The sequence below is a fragment of the Pteropus vampyrus genome, unplaced genomic scaffold (assembly GCF_000151845.1).
Source record: "Pteropus vampyrus isolate Shadow unplaced genomic scaffold, Pvam_2.0 Scaffold323, whole genome shotgun sequence".
NCBI lineage: Eukaryota > Metazoa > Chordata > Mammalia > Chiroptera > Pteropodidae > Pteropus > Pteropus vampyrus.
The window spans coordinates 867,641-888,207 of NW_011889104.1; the positions used below are offsets into that span (position 1 = coordinate 867,641).

The window sequence follows — 20,567 nt, forward strand, 5'->3', positions numbered from 1 at the left end:
TTGTGCCCCTGCGGCGGCTCCTCAGGCCCACTGCGGCTTCTTGTCCCCAGCAGAGTCGCGAGGATGTGGCCCCAGCACTGCCCTCGAGGTCTCACTAGCGGCTCTGGAATGCCAAAATGTTGATGTGTGTCCTCTTGGCCTAAATTTCAACACATATATCCTGAAATAACAGCACTGTGTACCCACACCCTATAACTGCAAGCACATTAGTATCAGGAATAAATACAGGGTTTAAGATTTTTTTCCCCAAAAAAAGCTTTTGGTTACTTTTGTTTTATTCAGTATGATTTTGTCCTTTCCGACTTTATAAATACTCCATATTATAGAAAATTTGAAAAACGTATAGTGAAAAAGAACAACAACAAACCCGTCTCCCATGTCCCTATCCCCAGACGGGAGGTATGCTGAGGGCAAGAGGTGGGAGCCTGGCCAAGGGCTAGACTTTTGCTGGGAATCCCCTCTTCTGCCTGTATACTCAGAGGACGAGGAGAGCCTGGCAGGGTTTATAGTGGGAAAGAGGAAGAAGGAACTCAGGAAAGAGCCGATGTGCTTTAAAGAGATTTGGGGAAGAGCTTGTTGGATGAGGTGCAAATGGCCCTTGCCTCTGTCTCCCCACCAAAAAAAAAATGCTGTAAACTCTGCATTATCTGTGTCTGCTTTGGGGGTTGAATTTCTCCTGGGGTGGACTGGGTGGGGAAGAACAAAGGACTCGCCTCAAGGAAGAGCAGAGGTCTTCAGGCTACACGATAAAAAGAAACACAGATTAACCAAAAGTCCATTATCCCACCTTCTAACGCAGGGTTTGGGAAATGTTTTCTTTGCAAGTCCAGGTGGTAGGTAGGTATTTTAGGCTTTGCCATCCCGTTCGATGTCTGTTGCCTTCACTGCACACTCTTTGAAACAGCTGTGAGAAATCGAGAATCGAACCTGTTCTGAGAGAGGAAGAGCTGCTCTGTTCTACATTGTAGTGCAAGTTGTAACACAGGAAATTATAGTGTTATAATGGTGTTTATCTGCTCTGTTACCCACCACAATGAGAACACTTATTTTAGGCATTTTCCTCAGGTCCTCAATTGTTGCTCCAGTGGCATGAGTAATTCTCAGCAGTGCCGGTGGGGACACTGCCGGGCGGCCTGGAAGGAAGCAGGCGCTTCCCCTCTGTGCAGGGGGGCCGTGTGCAGGGAAGCCAGGAGCCCAAGTCTGACATTCCTGCCACCTCACTAACACCTGGTCCACGTGTGCCCTCTCAGGTCGCGGAAGCTGACGCACTGAGCAACGGCTCCGTCATGATCTTCAACGCCTCTGCTTCGCCACCTCTGTATCGAGTTGAGCAGCTGCGGGCCCTGGCCAACTACAGCATCAGCGTCTCCTGCAGGAATGAGGTCGGCTGGTCAGCGCCCAGCCCTTGGGTCCAGGCCAGCACGACGGAAGGAGGTAGGAAACGCCCGACGCTGGGAACGTGGCCCCTAATGGACGCAATGAAGCAACCCCTACCCAGGGGCTGGATTTACAGTTTAGATTTTGCTTTGTTTGGTCTTTGTCTCTGGAGGAGAATGTTATCGAGGTGACCAATGAAAATGGGAAAGAAGACATTTCCTTCTACGCTTTCAAACGGTTTAGTGACAAAACCTAACTTCATATAGGTAATATTTTCTTTCATGTAGGACGATATGAATAGCAGCACACTGTTTATAGTGTATTATTTTTAACTAAAATCATACAAAATTCATTACTCATAGTGCCAAACTCAAGAAAGCCAACTAATGTGAAGAGGCCTAACGTCCACTGAACGCTTACTCTGTGCTGAGGCCATAGTAGGTGCTTTATGTGCATTATTTCATTAGACCCCCACAGTGGCCCCACACAGTAGAGCCTTTCGTCTCTGTACCATCTTACTCACAGGAAACTTTATTTCCATCTTTAAACTTTAAAGAACTTTCTGTGTGCTGTTCTGAATTTTTGAATCTGAGATTTTCCCCTTTTCAACAACTATTGCTAAACCCTAGTTCTTTCTCAGTTTAGAGTTACAAAGCTGGGAAATCTCTCCTTTTCTCAAATGAGAAAGAGAAACCTTGTAGGGCAATTTTTATGTGCTGCGCTGCACTTTCATTTGGTTCAGAATACTTTCGATTTCTTCTCTGACCCATTCATCGTTGAATGTGTAACTTGGTTTTCAAATATTTGGGGCTTTCTGGAGCTCTTTGTCTTGATTTCTAAGCAAACGAATCCTCTTAAATGTATTGAGACTCATCATATGGCCCAGAATATGACTTATCTTGATAAATGGTGTACGTGTAAAGAGAGCGTGTTAGAGCAAGTATTCTCTATATGTCATCTTGGTTAAGTTGGTTGATCGTGTTTTTCAAATCGTTTTTATTGATTGTCTGCCTACTTCTATCAGTTATTCAGAAAGGACATCGAAATCTAGTTATGAGTTATGATTATGGATTTTTCTATTTCTATTTGTAGTTCTAGCAGGTTTTGCTTTAAATATTTTCAAGCTCTATTATTTTGTGCATAAATATTTACTATTACTAGGCCCTCCTACTAAATTCACTGCTTCATCATTATGAAATTATTTTCTTTATCCTTGATAATATTATTTTCTGTGAAATATACTTTGATACTATAATAGCCATTTTAACTTTCTTTTGATTACATAGCATATCTTTGATTCATTCTTCTTTTTTTACTTACTTATATCTTTATAGTCAATGTATTTCATTTAAGCAGCATGTACTTTAGTGGTGTTTTTTAACCCATTCACAATTTTGACCTTAAGTTGGGATATTTAATCCATTAAACTGTGATTTTTCATATAGGTAGGTTGAAATCTGTCACATTTTCTATTTGTTCTGTCTATAATTTGTTCCCCTTTTCTTCTTTTTCTTCCTTCTTTTGGGTTAATTAAATATTTTTTATTCTATTTTCTCTCCTTTGTTAATTAGCTATAACCTTGTTTTCTGTCCTTTTAGGGGTTTCCTAGGGTAAATAGTGTAATGTTTAAGTTATCACCATTTACCTTCAAGTGATGCTACAGCACTTCACGCATCATGTAAGAACCTTAAGATAGTATACTTCCATTTTCTCCTCCCAATATTTGTGCAATTGTGGACATCCATTTTACTTTGATATATGTTGTAAACCCATATTATATTGTTATTATTTTTGTGCGGTCAATAATCTTTTAAAGTTATATATACAATTAGAAAAAAAACATGTATTTACCCAGGAAGTTACTATTTCTAATGTTATCCGTTTCTTGGTATACATTCATATTTTCATGTGGTGTCATTTTCCTTTTTAAAGGGATCTTCATCATTTCTTGTGCTACAGATCTGGGGAGGAATGGAGCTGTCTGAGAAAAATCTTTATTTTGCCTTCAATGTATTTCTTTTGCTTTTATTTTTGAGAGATATTTTTACTAGATATAGAATCTAGGTTCACATTTTTTTTCCTCTCACTACTCTAAAAATGTTGTTGCATGTCCTTCTTGCTTGAATTATTTCTGGTAAGAAATCTGCAATAATCTTTAATTGTTCCTCTCTGTATAATGTGTCTGTATGTATTTTGTCTCTGGTTTTCCCTTTACTATTGATTGTGAGCAATTTAATTATGATGTGCTTTGGAGCAATTTTCTTTATTTTCCTGTGCTTGGGGCTCATTGAATTCTTGGATCTGTGTGTTTGTGGTTTGCATCAAATGTGGAAGGAAAACTTTTAGCCATTGTTTATCTCTGTTCTCACTTTTCCTCTTCTTTGAGGACTCAATCACACATATATTTGATCAGTTGAAGTTGCCTCATACCTCACTGATGCTCTTAATTTTTCCCCTGCGTTTTTGTGTCTTATTTTGGATAGTTTCTCTCATTCTGTTTTAAAATTTGCTGATCTTTTCTTATGCAGTATCTGATCTGCCACTGAGTCTATCTAGTGTATGTTTCATCTCTCCCATTGTAATTTTTGTATCTTCTTTGTATCTTTCATGTTTTTACTTCACTTTTGGACCATATGGAATACAGTTTTAATAGCTATTTTAATCTCCAAATTCTAATATCTGTGTTATTTCTGGGGCAGTTTTGATTGATTGATTTATATCCCAGTTATGTACAGCTCCCATGTCCCTATCCCCAGACGGGAGGTATGCTGAGGGAAAGAGGTGGGAGCCTGGCCAAGGGCTAGACTTTTGCTGGGAATCCCCTCTTCTGCCTGTATACTCAGAGGACGAGGAGAGCCTGGCAGGGTTTATAGTGGGAAAGAGGAAGAAGGAACTCAGGAAAGAGCCGATGTGCTTTAAAGAGATTTGGGGAAGAGCTTGTTGGATGAGGTGCAAATGGCCCTTGCCTCTGTCTCCCCACCAAAAAAAAAATGCTGTAAACTCTGCATTATCTGTGTCTGCTTTGGGGGTTGAATTTCTCCTGGGGTGGACTGGGTGGGGAAGAACAAAGGACTCGCCTCAAGGAAGAGCAGAGGTCTTCAGGCTACACGATAAAAAGAAACACAGATTAACCAAAAGTCCATTATCCCACCTTCTAACGCAGGGTTTGGGAAATGTTTTCTTTGCAAGTCCAGGTGGTAGGTAGGTATTTTAGGCTTTGCCATCCCGTTCGATGTCTGTTGCCTTCACTGCACACTCTTTGAAACAGCTGTGAGAAATCGAGAATTGAACCTGTTCTGAGAGAGGAAGAGCTGCTCTGTTCTACATTGTAGTGCAAGTTGTAACACAGGAAATTATAGTGTTATAATGGTGTTTATCTGCTCTGTTACCCACCACAATGAGAACACTTATTTTAGGCATTTTCCTCAGGTCCTCAATTGTTGCTCCAGTGGCATGAGTAATTCTCAGCAGTGCCGGTGGGGACACTGCCGGGCGGCCTGGAAGGAAGCAGGCGCTTCCCCTCTGTGCAGGGGGGCCGTGTGCAGGGAAGCCAGGAGCCCAAGTCTGACATTCCTGCCACCTCACTAACACCTGGTCCACGTGTGCCCTCTCAGGTCGCGGAAGCTGACGCACTGAGCAACGGCTCCGTCATGATCTTCAACGCCTCTGCTTCGCCACCTCTGTATCGAGTTGAGCAGCTGCGGGCCCTGGCCAACTACAGCATCAGCGTCTCCTGCAGGAATGAGGTCGGCTGGTCAGCGCCCAGCCCTTGGGTCCAGGCCAGCACGACGGAAGGAGGTAGGAAACTCCCGACGCTGGGAACGTGGCCCCTAATGGACGCGATGAAGCAACCCCTACCCAGGGGCTGGATTTACAGTTTAGATTTTGCTTTGTTTGGTCTTTGTCTCTGGAGGAGAATGTTATCGAGGTGACCAATGAAAATGGGAAAGAAGACATTTCCTTCTACGCTTTCAAACGGTTTAGTGACAAAACCTAACTTCATATAGGTAATATTTTCTTTCATGTAGGACGATATGAATAGCAGCACACTGTTTATAGTGTATTATTTTTAACTAAAATCATACAAAATTCATTACTCATAGTGCCAAACTCAAGAAAGCCAACTAATGTGAAGAGGCCTAACGTCCACTGAACGCTTACTCTGTGCTGAGGCCATAGTAGGTGCTTTATGTGCATTATTTCATTAGACCCCCACAGTGGCCCCACACAGTAGAGCCTTTCGTCTCTGTACCATCTTACTCACAGGAAACTTTATTTCCATCTTTAAACTTTAAAGAACTTTCTGTGTGCTGTTCTGAATTTTTGAATCTGAGATTTTCCCCTTTTCAACAACTATTGCTAAACCCTAGTTCTTTCTCAGTTTAGAGTTACAAAGCTGGGAAATCTCTCCTTTTCTCAAATGAGAAAGAGAAACCTTGTAGGGCAATTTTTATGTGCTGCGCTGCACTTTCATTTGGTTCAGAATACTTTCGATTTCTTCTCTGACCCATTCATCGTTGAATGTGTAACTTGGTTTTCAAATATTTGGGGCTTTCTGGAGCTCTTTGTCTTGATTTCTAAGCAAACGAATCCTCTTAAATGTATTGAGACTCATCGTATGGCCCAGAATATGACTTATCTTGATAAACGGTGTACGTGTAAAGAGAGCGTGTTAGAGCAAGTATTCTCTATATGTCATCTTGGTTAAGTTGGTTGATCGTGTTTTTCAAATCGTTTTTATTGATTGTCTGCCTACTTCTATCAGTTATTCAGAAAGGACATCGAAATCTAGTTATGAGTTATGATTATGGATTTTTCTATTTCTATTTGTAGTTCTAGCAGGTTTTGCTTTAAATATTTTCAAGCTCTATTATTTTGTGCATAAATATTTACTATTACTAGGCCCTCCTACTAAATTCACTGCTTCATCATTATGAAATTATTTTCTTTATCCTTGATAATATTATTTTCTGTGAAATATACTTTGATACTATAATAGCCATTTTAACTTTCTTTTGATTACATAGCATATCTTTGATTCATTCTTCTTTTTTTACTTACTTATATCTTTATAGTCAATGTATTTCATTTAAGCAGCATGTACTTTAGTGGTGTTTTTTAACCCATTCACAATTTTGACCTTAAGTTGGGATATTTAATCCATTAAACTGTGATTTTTCATATAGGTAGGTTGAAATCTGTCACATTTTCTATTTGTTCTGTCTATAATTTGTTCCCCTTTTCTTCTTTTTCTTCCTTCTTTTGGGTTAATTAAATATTTTTTATTCTATTTTCTCTCCTTTGTTAATTAGCTATAACCTTGTTTTCTGTCCTTTTAGGGGTTTCCTAGGGTAAATAGTGTAATGTTTAAGTTATCACCATTTACCTTCAAGTGATGCTACAGCACTTCACGCATCATGTAAGAACCTTAAGATAGTATACTTCCATTTTCTCCTCCCAATATTTGTGCAATTGTGGACATCCATTTTACTTTGATATATGTTGTAAACCCATATTATATTGTTATTATTTTTGTGCGGTCAATAATCTTTTAAAGTTATATATACAATTAGAAAAAAAACATGTATTTACCCAGGAAGTTACTATTTCTAATGTTATCCGTTTCTTGGTATACATTCATATTTTCATGTGGTGTCATTTTCCTTTTTAAAGGGATCTTCATCATTTCTTGTGCTACAGATCTGGGGAGGAATGGAGCTGTCTGAGAAAAATCTTTATTTTGCCTTCGATGTATTTCTTTTGCTTTTATTTTTGAGAGATATTTTTACTAGATATAGAATCTAGGTTCACATTTTTTTCCCTCTCACTACTCTAAAAATGTTGTTGCATGTCCTTCTTGCTTGAATTATTTCTGGTAAGAAATCTGCAATAATCTTTAATTGTTCCTCTCTGTATAATGTGTCTGTATGTATTTTGTCTCTGGTTTTCCCTTTACTATTGATTGTGAGCAATTTAATTATGATGTGCTTTGGAGCAATTTTCTTTATTTTCCTGTGCTTGGGGCTCATTGAATTCTTGGATCTGTGTGTTTGTGGTTTGCATCAAATGTGGAAGGAAAACTTTTAGCCATTGTTTATCTCTGTTCTCACTTTTCCTCTTCTTTGAGGACTCAATCACACATATATTTGATCACTTGAAGTTGCCTCATACCTCACTGATGCTCTTAATTTTTCCCCTGCGTTTTTGTGTCTTATTTTGGATAGTTTCTCTCATTCTGTTTTAAAATTTGCTGATCTTTTCTTATGCAGTATCTGATCTGCCACTGAGTCTATCTAGTGTATGTTTCATCTCTCCCATTGTAATTTTTGTATCTTCTTTGTATCTTTCATGTTTTTACTTCACTTTTGGACCATATGGAATACAGTTTTAATAGCTATTTTAATCTCCCAATTCTAATATCTGTGTTATTTCTGGGGCAGTTTTGATTGATTGATTTATATCCCAGTTATGTAGAGTACTTTCCAGTTTCTTGTCGTGCCTAGCAATCTTTAATTGGATTCTTGACATTGTAAATTTAACCTTGTGGGATTCTAGGTATTTTTATATTTCTGTAAGTATTGGGTTTCATGTTGGGACACTGTTAACCAACTAGAAAAAGTTTGATCCTTTCGGATCTTGCTTTTAAAGCTTTGTGAGGCAGGACCAGGGCAGTGCTCAGCCTAGCGTCAATTATTACCTGCCATTGAGACAAGACTGTTATGCGTGCTCTGCTCAGTGCTGCTTGAATCATTAGGTTTTCCAGTCTGATTGCTGAGAATAGCCTGTCCACAGCCCTGAGGGAGGCCCAGGCATTGTTGTCTTTAATTCATTCGTGTGGTTCTTTCCCTGTCTCCCTCCAGAATCATCCCACTGACTCCACCTCCTTCTCCTGGCACTTGTCTTTCTTGGTGTATTCCCTTATTTTCATGGGCACATTCTCAATTAGCTCAGGGAAAGCATGTATAAAAAATAAAAACTCTGGTAACTTGTATGTCTTTCTGTCATACTGGGTTGATCATTTTTTTCTAATATAGAACTTTTTGTTGGACATTATTTTCCCCCAAAATTTTAAAAGTATTTTTGCGTTGTTTTTTTTTTTAGCTTCATGGATTGCTGTGATGAAGTCTGATACTTGAGTTTTCTAGGTGAACTGTTATTTCATTTCAGTGTTTAATAACACCTTTTCTCGTTAGTTAATTGTGGTTCAGCGATGAGCTGTGATGTGGGATTTGTTTTAGTCATCATCATAGGCATTCCGTGGCCCCTTTGATCTAGAAATGCAAGTGCTTTGGTTTTGAGATTTCTTCTTATACATTTTTTTTCTTTGAAAATGTTCTTCTATTTTTCTTTCCAGAAATTGTATTAGACAGTTCTTAGGTCTCTTCAATTTTTTTCCTCAATTTTCTTTTCTCAGATTGATCTCTTTCATTTTTATTCTACTTTTTTGGGAGGTTTCCTAGATTTATCTCCTAATTCTTCTATTGAATATTTTATTTTTCTTCTCATATTGCTAATTTTAAGTTTTCTATTTTAGCGACAATCTTTTTCTGTTCTAAAGTATGAGAACATTTGCTTACCTTTGAGCTCATTAATTATCAGTTTGGTACCAGACATTCGTGAAGGAGGCTGCTCAACCTCGGCTGACCTTTCACTGTTTGCTCCTACTGAGAAGTGAAGACCCAGCAATTTGATCGGATGCTCTGTGAGCATGGGTGGGCCTTGTAGACGGCACTGCCAGGTGACTGGGCGATGACCTATGTGTTTTGGTTCGGATACCCTAAAGTGTCAGTATTGGTTTTCTTTCCTCTGGGACCTCTCACTTCCTCTAGAAAGCAAGTCTCCTGTCCACTACCTCAGGAATAGAGACATGGCTGCTGATGTTTTAGGAGCCAGGTGACGAGGACAGGTGAGGCAGAGTCCCCCTCACTCAGGACACAAACTTTCACTTATTTCTCCACTTGTCAGACTGTCCCCTCATTGTGCTTCTGTTCTGCTGGTGCCCTGGTACCAGAGGCTTTTTAGTTCAGAGAATAAAGCATCCTGTCTCCTGTGGGAATTTGGGGGAGTACCTGCCAGGTGTGTGGGAATAGGTGAGAGGGATCTCAGGGTCTAACTATTCCTTGACCCAATGTTCAGTCTTCCAGGTTTTGTGCCAGGGCCCACAGAGTCTGAGCCTCTCCAAGTTCTTTGGAGAGAATCGGCTTGCTGTGTTAATTATATCTTTTTCATCTCTTTTTCAGCTTTCAAATTTATGCTGAAATTTCTTTTCCACTGTTGAGCCCTCTGCCTTATGAGTTTACACTGTTTTAAATTCCTTCTTGTCATTGGAGGGGCATCCTAGGAGGGAGCAGATGTCAAGACATGTTGAGTCAGCCACGTTTGTCCATAAATTCTACGACCGACTAGAAAGTATGTGATTCATTTCATAGGCACGGCCTTAGCTGTACAGCACGTTGTCAACTGAAATTCATCTAACCACTCCTGGAATCACCAGAGCTGAAGAGAATTATGATTCCTTCCTGTTTTCCTTTTAGGCACATCAGAAATATATCATTTAAGCTCCCCTAAATACAACTGCGGGCAATGGTTTGGTATATGTTATTCTAATTGTCTTTATTCTTTCTATATGTATCTATATATGAAATACTTTTTTTATTTCTAAAATGAATCATTGACACATTTTTTTTAGCAATTTGATCTTTCCCTCTATTAGATATTTTTTTCATTTTCAACACACACGATCCACCTAATTTTTCCAGTACCAATAGTAAGTATTCCATTGGAAAATAGATCAAAATTTATTATATCACAATTATTGACTGAGCTTTACACATATTCTTTTTTGTCACTATTATGTTTCAGTGATGGTAATGCCACCCACAGAATTTTTCTAGATTAAATTCCTGGAAATAAAATAGTTTTTATTTCCAGGTCGAAGGGCATAGTTTTTTCAGTTTTAATAGATAGAGTCAAGTTCTTCCTTCCCAAAAAACAATGTGGCAATGACCTTGTCCTATTTCCAAAATTACTTTGTACATATATATGTCCTTACACACTTTTTTTCCCCAAAATGCTTTGACTTTTGTCATTCCTGTGTACTTGTGAAAGATAACGGACATTCAAACATAAAGCGGGCATGTGACTGAAGCAGAATTTCCTGTAAGCCAGAGAATGGAAACCAGAGTGGAAAGCAACATTTAGACGTCTGGCCCAGGAATTGCCATTTGTCCCTCTGATCTTCGACAGCGACTGTCTTACACATAAATATAAACTTGTGTGTTGGCCAATGGGCTCTGTCCAGACCACTGGCACCTGCTTCTGGACATCCTTCTGTGCTGTGTGGAGGTCTTGCCTTGCACATCTCGCATGACACGGCCTGGCCTCCAGTCAGTCTGCCGGGCCGCCCAAGAGCCCTACCAGCGTGTCCATGCCGCCTCCCAGCAGAAGCCCTGAGCACCACCGCCAGCCTCCCCACCACCTCTTCTTGTCCTTTTATTGGAAAGGGCTGGTTTTTTAAAACTTATGTACTGTCTTGGCGGTTCATTGAAAAGAGGGCGAAAACCCGCTGTTTGCTTTGCTCTTGGTGGAGGGCTTTTCGCAGGACATCCAGAAAGCAGGGAGACGGGGTCTCGGTGCTTTTCTTGGCTCCTTCTCACCCTTCTCTCCTTTATCTTTTCAGCCCCATCAGCAGCTCCCTTGAATGTCACTGTGCTTCTGAATGAATCTGGTGACAAGGTGGAAGTCCAGTGGGTCCCGCCCCCGATCGAGCGGCAGGAGGGGACCCTGGTGGGCTACCGGCTCTCTCACGTGTGGCAGAGCACCCACATTTCCGTAAGTCCCCGCGCCTGTGCGTGCTTCCGTTCTGAGCTGGTTTCTGCTGTTTCAGAGGCGTTTGCTCTGTTGCCAGGAGACCAGGCATTACTGGCTTGGGTACCTTTCTGTGGGAAACGGAGTGTCGTAAGAATTGGAGGCGACCGAGTGGTTGTAAAGGTCCGAGGACTCGCTGGGGCCTCACTCACTCAACCAGCCATTCATTGATTGATGCCGTACCCATGAGTGGGATGCACCTCCGTTGTCACCCAATTCTTGTGTCCGGAGAACTTGAGCTCTTGCAGGAAGATGCTATGAAGGGCGGGGCTCTAGGGTTTAGCAGGCTGGTAAGTCATAGCCTCTCGGAGATTCTAGAGGATACTTTTCTGAGCAAGACTTTCAGGGAAGTGCCCAGCCATGTGGGCTCAGTGAGCAGCAGGCCACCTTCACAGGTTTCCACAGGAGCCGAAATTAGACACGAGGCTCAGTGGACCTGAGCAAGGCATTGTCACACATGGCACAGCGCACAGCAGGAACATTGGCTTGGTAGCGCAGATTCCCTGTCCTCCGACTGCATGGGGCCGAGCATCCTCGGGGAAGAGCTGGCATTCTGTGCGGCGAGAAGCACATGGCCGCGTTCTGTGCAGCTACATGGCCATCTTGCTGCTGCCGTCCTAACCAACTTCACTGCCTCCCTGGCGGTCCTGGGCTGCTTGGGCCATGCAGTGTGGCCTGCTCAGAAAGGCTGTGGAGGGTGCTTGGGGCCCGACTGACTTCCTCTCTAGCAAAGGTGCTACTTGATCTGAGCTTGGGGTAATTTTGACAGGTGAAGGTGGCAAAAGATAAGACGAGAAGAGGCCTAACGTGGCAGCTGTGGGGGTCATGACTTGTTGAGGGTCCGGAACATGACTGATTGGAGGAGTGTGGCATGAGGGAGCCGGGCCGCAGACTCGTGGCCATGTGTGCAGGTCCCTGACACTGGCCAAGATGTCAGAGTTGGTAGATGGCCTGGGAGCCCAGGAGAGTCTTCAGCTCAGGATACGACCTGAGACTTGTATGTGGTGAAGATGGCCGATGCAACTGTTACCCTTTTACAAGTAAGAAAGTTGAGTTTACCAGTAAAAGTAACCTTCACACAAGCCCTCGTTTCACCAGAGTGTAATATTGTGCACGGCACAATAGCCAACAAGAAGTGGAGAGCTCCGTGTGAAATCTAGCTGCCCCCCTCGTACAGCCAGCGCTCTTCCAAAGGGTGTGACGTTTTAGATGTGACTCCCTTCAAGCCCGGAGGGACCCTGTCCCGACTGCTATGAGGTCTAAAGATCAGTAGGCCCAAGACAGGAGCGGGGGATGCAGCTGGGTGATGATGCCTGACTGTGGGGAGCAGCTCCCAATGGGCTCCTTCCCACTTGGGACAGGCAATGCTGACATCTTTGTGGCAGGGGGATGCCTGGTTTTACCATCAGGACTGTCTACCTACCAGCGCCATGAAGAACCTGCTTCTTTTGTGTCTCATGTTCCCGTTGCATCTGACCCCGGAGATAGATTGGATTTTGGTCCTCGTGGTATTGGTCCAGGCAGGCATCATATGAAAGTAACAGCCTCTTGGTGAGACGGAGGGATGGGGGAACGGCGGCACCTGCTAGTGAACATCCAAGCTTTGTTTCTGTCATTTTCAACCTCACACTATCCAGCTTTCACCAAAACCACTGTTTTCCAGTAGGACAATTGGGGTATAGTTTTTTCCTTTTCTTGCCTCTTGACTGATGGGGCAGAGAAAGAAGAGGCCTCAGCAGCCCGTGGCCTCGCACTCACGGTGAATCACGGCAGGGGTTACTCGTGCCGGTCGGACCCTGCGATGTAGGAGGCTTACAGCCACAGGGAGGGCCCCCGTTTCCTAGTCTTTCACATCCAGGCATTGCGTGGGTCCCCTGGACTAACTGCATTTGCACCCTGGCTGGGTCAGGGGAATCGAATCTCAAAGAAAAGCTCCTTTTTATAGTGCTGAGTTCTTAGGATGGTCCACGAAGGCCAGTTATGTCACATTCAGTGGGAATTCTGTGTCTCTCTGATTGGCCCTGGACAGTGATGGTCAGCCGACACCCTGCAGGCCACCCTCTGTCCTTTTCTGGTGTAGGTGAGAGCCCCTTCTTCAGATGGGCCTCGAGCTGAAAGGCAAGAGTGATGAAAGCCCCGAGAGTGAGGCAGCAGGGAGCCTGGAGCAGTAACTGCCACTAACACTCAGCTGGGCTGTGCATTCTTGTCGCCTTTGTCCAGACGGTCCCCTGTGCAGCGAGAGCAGTGCTTCCACAGTTAGGGCTGTGACCTTTCCAGCCATTTCCACCTTGGAGATGCTGGGTCATCCCAGCGAGAGGTCATTTGCATTGAAATCATGCTATACTCTGTGCATTAGGACAGTCTTGTGATAACAGAGGACTTGGGAGTCCGCTTTACTTTCAATGATGTCCTGACACCGGGGTCGGGGAGGATCGAACACACAGGGCGGCTCCCCCACACGTCTAGTTTGAAAGGGTTTCTCTGTCAGCTTTCAAAACCAAAATTAAAATAATGTTTGAGAATATGGGTATGGTCATGCCTCTCTTTACACACCTGGCCTCAAAATAGAATGGATAAATTATGTCAGTTTTTAAAAATTGTGATCTTCTCTAAACTGCATTGAAGGTTGCCATTTAAGAATATTCTTAAGAGAAAATTGTTATTTTCTCTTAAGAATATTTTCTCTCCACTAAAATATCTATCATGTATCTTTCTAACCACTACTGCAACACTTATTATAATTCTACCCCAAAAGTGAGATAATTCCTTATGTATTTCCAAAAAGTGTGACCAGGAAGCAGTGCCTCCACACTTCAGGTCTCAGCTGCGACATGGCCATCAGTACAGTCGGGTGACGTTTGATTCAGGCCAGTGCCGTTTCTAGCCCTTTACACGGATTAGCACTGTACTCACTTAGGGAGCAGGAGGCGGAAACCGAGAAACGACTTCTCTGGGTTGTCCCAGCGAGTCAGAGGCCCTAAACCAATTGTCGTGAATGACCTTTATGTTTATTTCTAAGCAGTTAATTCTGTTTTTGTGAGGGTTTGTCTTCTGGGCATTTAGTTCTTCCACAATCATGCATTTCTTGTCATTAAATTCTTGCATAAATGTATCTGAGTCTTTGTCACCAAAAGATATGGAGCCAGAAGCAGGCCCTGGCCAGAAGCAGGCATGGAGTCATGTGTGCTACTGGTGGGGAGGTGTGAGGTGCACGTGTCGTTCCTTAGCCGCCCACCTGGCTCACAGCAGGGCTGCAGGACTGGGGCGTGAACCAGAGAGTTGCATACTGGGTGATTTTCTATCCCCTCAAATTAGAGAATGGCCCACTAACCCATAATCCAAGCTGGATTGGGTACAAGCTCACGACGGGGGGTAACTGAGCCCTACAGATCTTACTCATGGCACAGTGCACCTAGACAGTGATGTCTCATAGCCATCACATCTGCCAAGAGACTAATCTTCATTTTCCAGCTGCTGAAAAGACACAATAACTGTATGACCTGGTGGAGGTGTCCGATGCGAGCAGTGGCCATCACACCATGATACACGAATGTGCCACATCAACACATTGTGAGCCTTAAATCTGGATAGTACTACGTGCCAAGTGTATTTTAACTGAGAAAACTGGATTCACCAAAAACAAAATGCTCTATTTCTAAAACAGATATTGTCTGAATGTACCAAAAATTGTTAATTATTAAATTGTTTACTTAATTAACAAATAAAAAAAAAAGCCTAGGTTAGGTCTCTTTGCAACAACAGAGCCCAATGGGATAGAAAAACCAAAAAATTTTAAGGCCATATTCTCCCTTTTCATCCCTTGTCTGCAGGCATTTCTTGGTCATGATGGTCATTGCCTGTCAGATTTAGAAACAGACCCTGGGTAGCTGACCCAGCTGTCCCCTTGGTCACGAGTGATAGAACTGCCCTCTCCTTAAGGGCCGGCTGGCTCCACCCTGCACCATGGTCAGTAGTGATCAGCATGAGACTGAGTGGCCGGGGGAGAAAGTTACCCCTAAACCAGGCCCCCGCTGTTCATCAGCGATCGGTGACACCCATGCCCGTGTGACGTGACAGTCCTCTCTCTGTGTGCAGTGGCCATCCACACACAGATGTGAGCTCGGCAATCCATAACTCAGAGATAAAAACATATGTGGTCACCCTGCAGCTCCCAATTGAGAAGCCGGCGCCAGACTCACGACCAGCCCTCCCACAGCGAACACTGCCACCAGAAGTCTGGAAATAGAGGCCCACGTGTTGTACGAAACTTCATTCCTAGTTCTCTTTTCAACAATCAGTTTCCCCCTACGTTTTCACTGCTCATGTGACATGGCAGTGGCTTTAAAACAAAGTAAAAGTAAAACTAGATTTCTGAAAATTGGGCAGATTGTGCATTTGTCACGTTGGAGTTAAAAACAGCAGCGGTGCTGTCCTAATGGCGATTTTAGAGTCTGTCCTATCAAAGGATCGGGCGCCCACTGCGCTGGCCAGGTCAGTGGCAGGTGCAGGAGGCTCCTGGGCAGTGTCCTTTCCGGCTCTAAGGGGTCTTGAGATGTCATCTTCACTGGCACTCTAAGTGCTGTGCCCTCATGGCCTTGGCTGCTGCCAACCCATCTTGCATCCCTTACTTTGATTCCTCTGGCTGTGGCCAGAGGGAGGAGAGGACACTGTAGAAACTCAGCTGCTGCCCCTGTGACAGGGAAGGGACGACATCCCTTGGGAGGCACCGAGGCTGAGCAGGTAATGCGCCCAGGTACCTTGATGTTTCATGTCCTTTCTTGTCTTCTCCATCCCCAGAAAGAGCTATCTGAGGACATCGGCCAGCATGGCAGCCATGCCGAGCTCCCTGTCCAAGTCCGCAACGCCACCTGCACAGTGAGAGTTGCTGCCATTACCAGCGGAGGAGTTGGGCCTTTCAGCGCTCCAGTGAAAGTCTTCGTCCCTACAGCTGGTGAGAGTGGGCTCCCATGGTTGACAGTGCATCCGCCGGGCAGTGCTGACCGTCCTAGAGAGCCTGTGAGCTGGGTGGCTTTGTTAAGGCTGAAAAGTGTGTTTGCGTGGTCGGGGTCGACAGGTGACATGCCTGACCAACACTGGTGTCCTCTGCTGGTGCCATGTCGAATGAAGCTGCCTTACTGGGGAACCCACTTGGGACCGAGTTGGGTGAGGCCTGCAGGGTGTGCTTGAGCGATGCATGGGCGTGGGGCGGCATGGCTCGCCGAGCGCTCTGCAGCCTCACTCTCGTTCACCTGCTAGTGGGCACTTTGCCGTCTCAGTCTGTATGCGTGCCGCATTACTGCCTATTGTGGCCTCAGACAGCATGCTTCATGGTTGGTCAGCACAGAACTTGCAATGTCCCCGAGAAGCTGCCCCCAGTCAGCCCTGGGCTCCCTGAGCTACATGCCCAGCCCTGCACACTGGCTTCTGCAGGTCGTTGGGGTGTTTTTGGACACAGTGCCACCCTGGTGACCCAGACACGGTGCTTGCTTCCGTAGTCCTGGGGAGCCACCTTGGTTCTGACTCTGCCCCGCCCTGGATTGTTTGTTAAACTGCTGTCATCAATGCCATGCACGGGCATCGCTGGGGGTGTGAACTGTGCATGCTTGTACATGTCCTTGCAGACATGGCTTTGTGGGTAGACAGGGCTGGTGAGCAGAGCACTAAGTTCCCGTTTGGCTCCTCCAGGGACCCTCAAATGCTCGCCCCCTTTAGTGCACAATTGCAGCCAAATTACAGTCCCCACAGCCCCGAGACTCTGTGCCCAGTGACCGCGAGTAACTGGTGGTGGGGACACAAGCCTCGCCTGTGTGGTAGAAATCCAAATACAACACTACTCTAATTCTAAAGGCATAGGTTAAAAATTCAGACTTTAGGGCGACAGCTTCCATCTCCATATGTGACAAGCTCTCCTGCAGAAACTATGGAAAGCTCTGCTGTGCTGGCAGTCCTCGCTCTGCAGGGCTCCAACATGCCACGTGTCAGTCACCAACACCGGGTTCAGTAACACGCTCCCTAACAGTGTGACTCAATTGTGAGTGACCTTCACATATTAGCTGTGAGTAATCGTATGCACAAGCACACACTTCACACCAGCTCTGCGGCCCCCAAGTCTATGCAGATAACAGAGGCGCATCGTGACCACAGCCATTGTGGTGTGGCTGGTCACCGCACTTTTATTATTCTTCTCACTCACATCTAAGGCATGTCGCCATGTCACCGCCTCGTCTCCCAGCAACAAACCCACGTGATATTTTATGAAAGTGGGTACTTGAAAGAGGGGACCAGCGAACAAGGGAAGAAAAGAAACGGAGTTTGAAGTGGATTTGAGTAAAGTGTGTCATGGGAAAAACAGCCGGGGACTCTAAACACATGGCCAGGGGCTCGGAGAGGGTGAACTTTAGCCACCTGATGGAAGTGATCTCACTGAAGGACGGACAGGGAAGTTACCCTGGCAAAACTCTGCACATGAAGGACCTCCCGGAGGATGAGAGCACAAAGGGTAAGATGTTGGGAGCCGACCGAGACTCAGACTGGGCTGTGACAGTTTGCAGGCACAGACAGTAGCAGCTGTCCATGCCAGACGTGCTAGGAATGGAAGCAGGCCAGCCCTGTCCACACTGCTCTTGAGAAGCATTTATAAAGAAATAAAACGTTTTCATCCTCACTGTGTTTGAAATTGCAGCATCCCAGATAAATGTTAGTTTTGGCATTTGTCACCTCCTTATGCCTGTGTAGCTGACATGAAGGGAGTTTGCCTACTGGCTCCTGGCACCCTCCTCCCAGCCCCAGCTTGGGCAGTGTGGCCAGGAACCCCGCCCCTGCAGACTGCGGGATGGAAAAGGACTTGGTTCTAAAGCCTCTGACTGCCTTTCTTCCTGTTACAGGCCGGTGCTTCCTAGGGGTCTTGGACCCCTTCTGTTGGTCTCTCTCCAGGCTGGGTAGATTACGCCCCCTCGTCGACCCCAGCGCCTGGCAGTGCAGACCCCGTGCTCATCGTCCTTGGCTGCTTCTGCGGATTCGTCCTGATCGGGCTGGTGTTGTATGTTTCTCTGGCCATCAGAAAGAGGATCCGGGAGACAAGGTTTGGGTAAGTGTCCCAGTCAAAGATGTTCTGCTGTGGTATCGATGTGGTCGTTACGCCAGTGGATGATGCCTGTCCCACCAGGCCAGCATCCTGTGTTCTAGCTGGGTGCCGGACTTATGGGTACCCCAGGATAAACTGCCTGGGGGGAGGGGCTCATTCACAGAGAGGGTTTTTATTAGAAACCTTTAAAATTATTCCAATTATTAAAAAATAAATAAATAAAACACATAAAAACGACAGGAGGAAGTTCGCCAAAGCCTTAGGGATTATGGGTGGCGTCATGGGTGATTCTGAGTTTTCCTCTTTTCCTTTTTTCTTTTTACAGATTTTTCTATAATGATCATTATTTTCTAACGAAGAAAAACTTTATATTTTCATATTCAAATTTAAAAGAAGCAGCTTTATCTTATTATACATGTGACTTTTATAACCAAATAGTAATCAGATATCAAGAAAAATGAGAAGTCGTGTTAAAATGACCCAGGAAAAGAAGGCTGTGTGTGTAATTGTTATTTCTGGAATGGTGTTCTACTCTAGTGCCCGGGCAGTGGATTTGGACTTCCATGAAGTCCCGTTTGTCACTCAGAGGGTGGAGGAGATCTTTTGTAAAATAGGCAAGTTGTTGATAAGGACGGGAGGCGGCTGTGATTTGGAGGCGGCTGTGCCGTCTCTCATGGCCATGCCATTAGCACGTGGTGGTCCATCCAAAACCTGGGGTCTGGCATTCATTCTCTCACCAAAACGGGTCTCTTCACTTTCCCAGGCTTCCTTTGTGTCCCCTCACTCTAAATGGTCTACAAAGTCATTACTAGTTCTAAGTGCTGTGATTCTGAATGGAAACTTTCAGAATCAGTCAGTAATGCAAAGGACCTGAGTCTAAGACGATGGTGTCCTCAAGAACTAATGGCGGCATGCAGCTTTTGTCATTGAGTGGGAATCCGTGGTTACCGCTATGGAAACATTAATTGATACAAAAGCCTGCAGAGACATATTTGAGGCCACCTTTCACGTAGGCTCAGTAAGGCCAGAACCAGCAAGGTGATGGCCAAAGCTCCGGGCTGCCCCAAGCTCCTGGGGCCCCTAGCCAGCAGCTAAGGGACTCCGGAGTGCTGGGCGCAGAGGAAAGGGTACTGCTTTGCCTCTGGAGGCTTGGTCAAGCACTTGGGAACAGCATGCCAAAAAGCTGTCCTTCTCAGTCTCTAGAAACTCAGTACCGTTTGCTTCTTCCAAAGCCTCCCCTTGGCACCCTCCTTCTTTGTTTTCCTTTAGAAAGAAATGTAATATTTTTTAGGACATTATATATTGTGAATATATTTTGATTCTGGTTTTAAAACACATAAAAGGCAAAGTGCCAGAATGAGATATCACCTGCAACAGCGAGAAAACTATCCCATCCCTGAGAATTAGCCCAGTAGGTATTCAGGGGCTTCATGTAAAAACTTAGTAGACTTTACCGACAACACAGGAGAAAATGTAAATAAACGGAGAAATAAATGTACTCCAAGCTTATGGCTGGGAAGGCTCAGTTTGGTGGCGAGGTCGTTCCCCTCAGCTAGCCACAGATCCAATATAATCACCCTCTCAAGTGCTGCGGGGTTGTTGATAGAACTTGGCAGGCCACTGTGAACATGCACCTGGAGAAGGCTGTGAGCAGGACAGTGGAACGGGCGCCTGCTGTCTGGGTGCATGCTGATGTCTGTCTCTGTTCACACAGGAACGCCTTCCCCGGGGAACATCTGGAACTAGTCGTCAACTACACAGCGAAGAGATCCTTCTGTCGGCATGCCGTCGACCTCACCCGTAAGTCGCCTTTCCTTTCCCTTTCTCAGCGAAAGTTAAAATAGTTGTGAGCAGAGAAAACAAAAGTGAATCGTCAGGTTTCTCACAAAAGTCAAGGCCATCGAAGAATGGGTACTCATAGCATGCAAGGCATCTTCAGCCAGCAGCGATCAGGTGGGCAAACACTGCCCTGTGCCTCCCCGCTGGCTGGGGCCAAAACCCCCCAATGCCACAAGACCCGGGGGGAGGAACTTGGGGTGATGGAGAAGATGTGGGTGCAGGTTAGGGATTGGAAGGCAACAGCAAAACAGCTGACAGTCTCAGAGCTCGTTCCCTGTTTCCTCCTGGTAGCCAGCTCAGAACAATTTGCTCACACACTTCATAATAATGATGGTTTGAGCTTTGCTGGATCAGAGAGGATAAAAGGTAGCTGTGTTCTTGAATAACTTCAGAAACAAAG

General features: G+C 44.8%; 1 protein-coding gene across 1 annotated transcript in view; it reads left to right on the forward strand.

Moving 5' to 3' along the window:
• The window catches only part of MERTK (MER proto-oncogene, tyrosine kinase), an 83,254-nt gene that overhangs the window by 47,486 nt on the left and 15,201 nt on the right, over positions 1-20,567 (forward strand). The window contains exons 7-11 of the mRNA XM_023521912.1: positions 1,251-1,434; positions 11,057-11,208; positions 16,042-16,195; positions 18,178-18,331; positions 20,043-20,132. Of these exons, the coding sequence (XP_023377680.1) occupies positions 1,251-1,434; positions 11,057-11,208; positions 16,042-16,195; positions 18,178-18,331; positions 20,043-20,132 (734 nt within the window). The remainder of the gene's footprint in view (positions 1-1,250; positions 1,435-11,056; positions 11,209-16,041; positions 16,196-18,177; positions 18,332-20,042; positions 20,133-20,567) is intronic.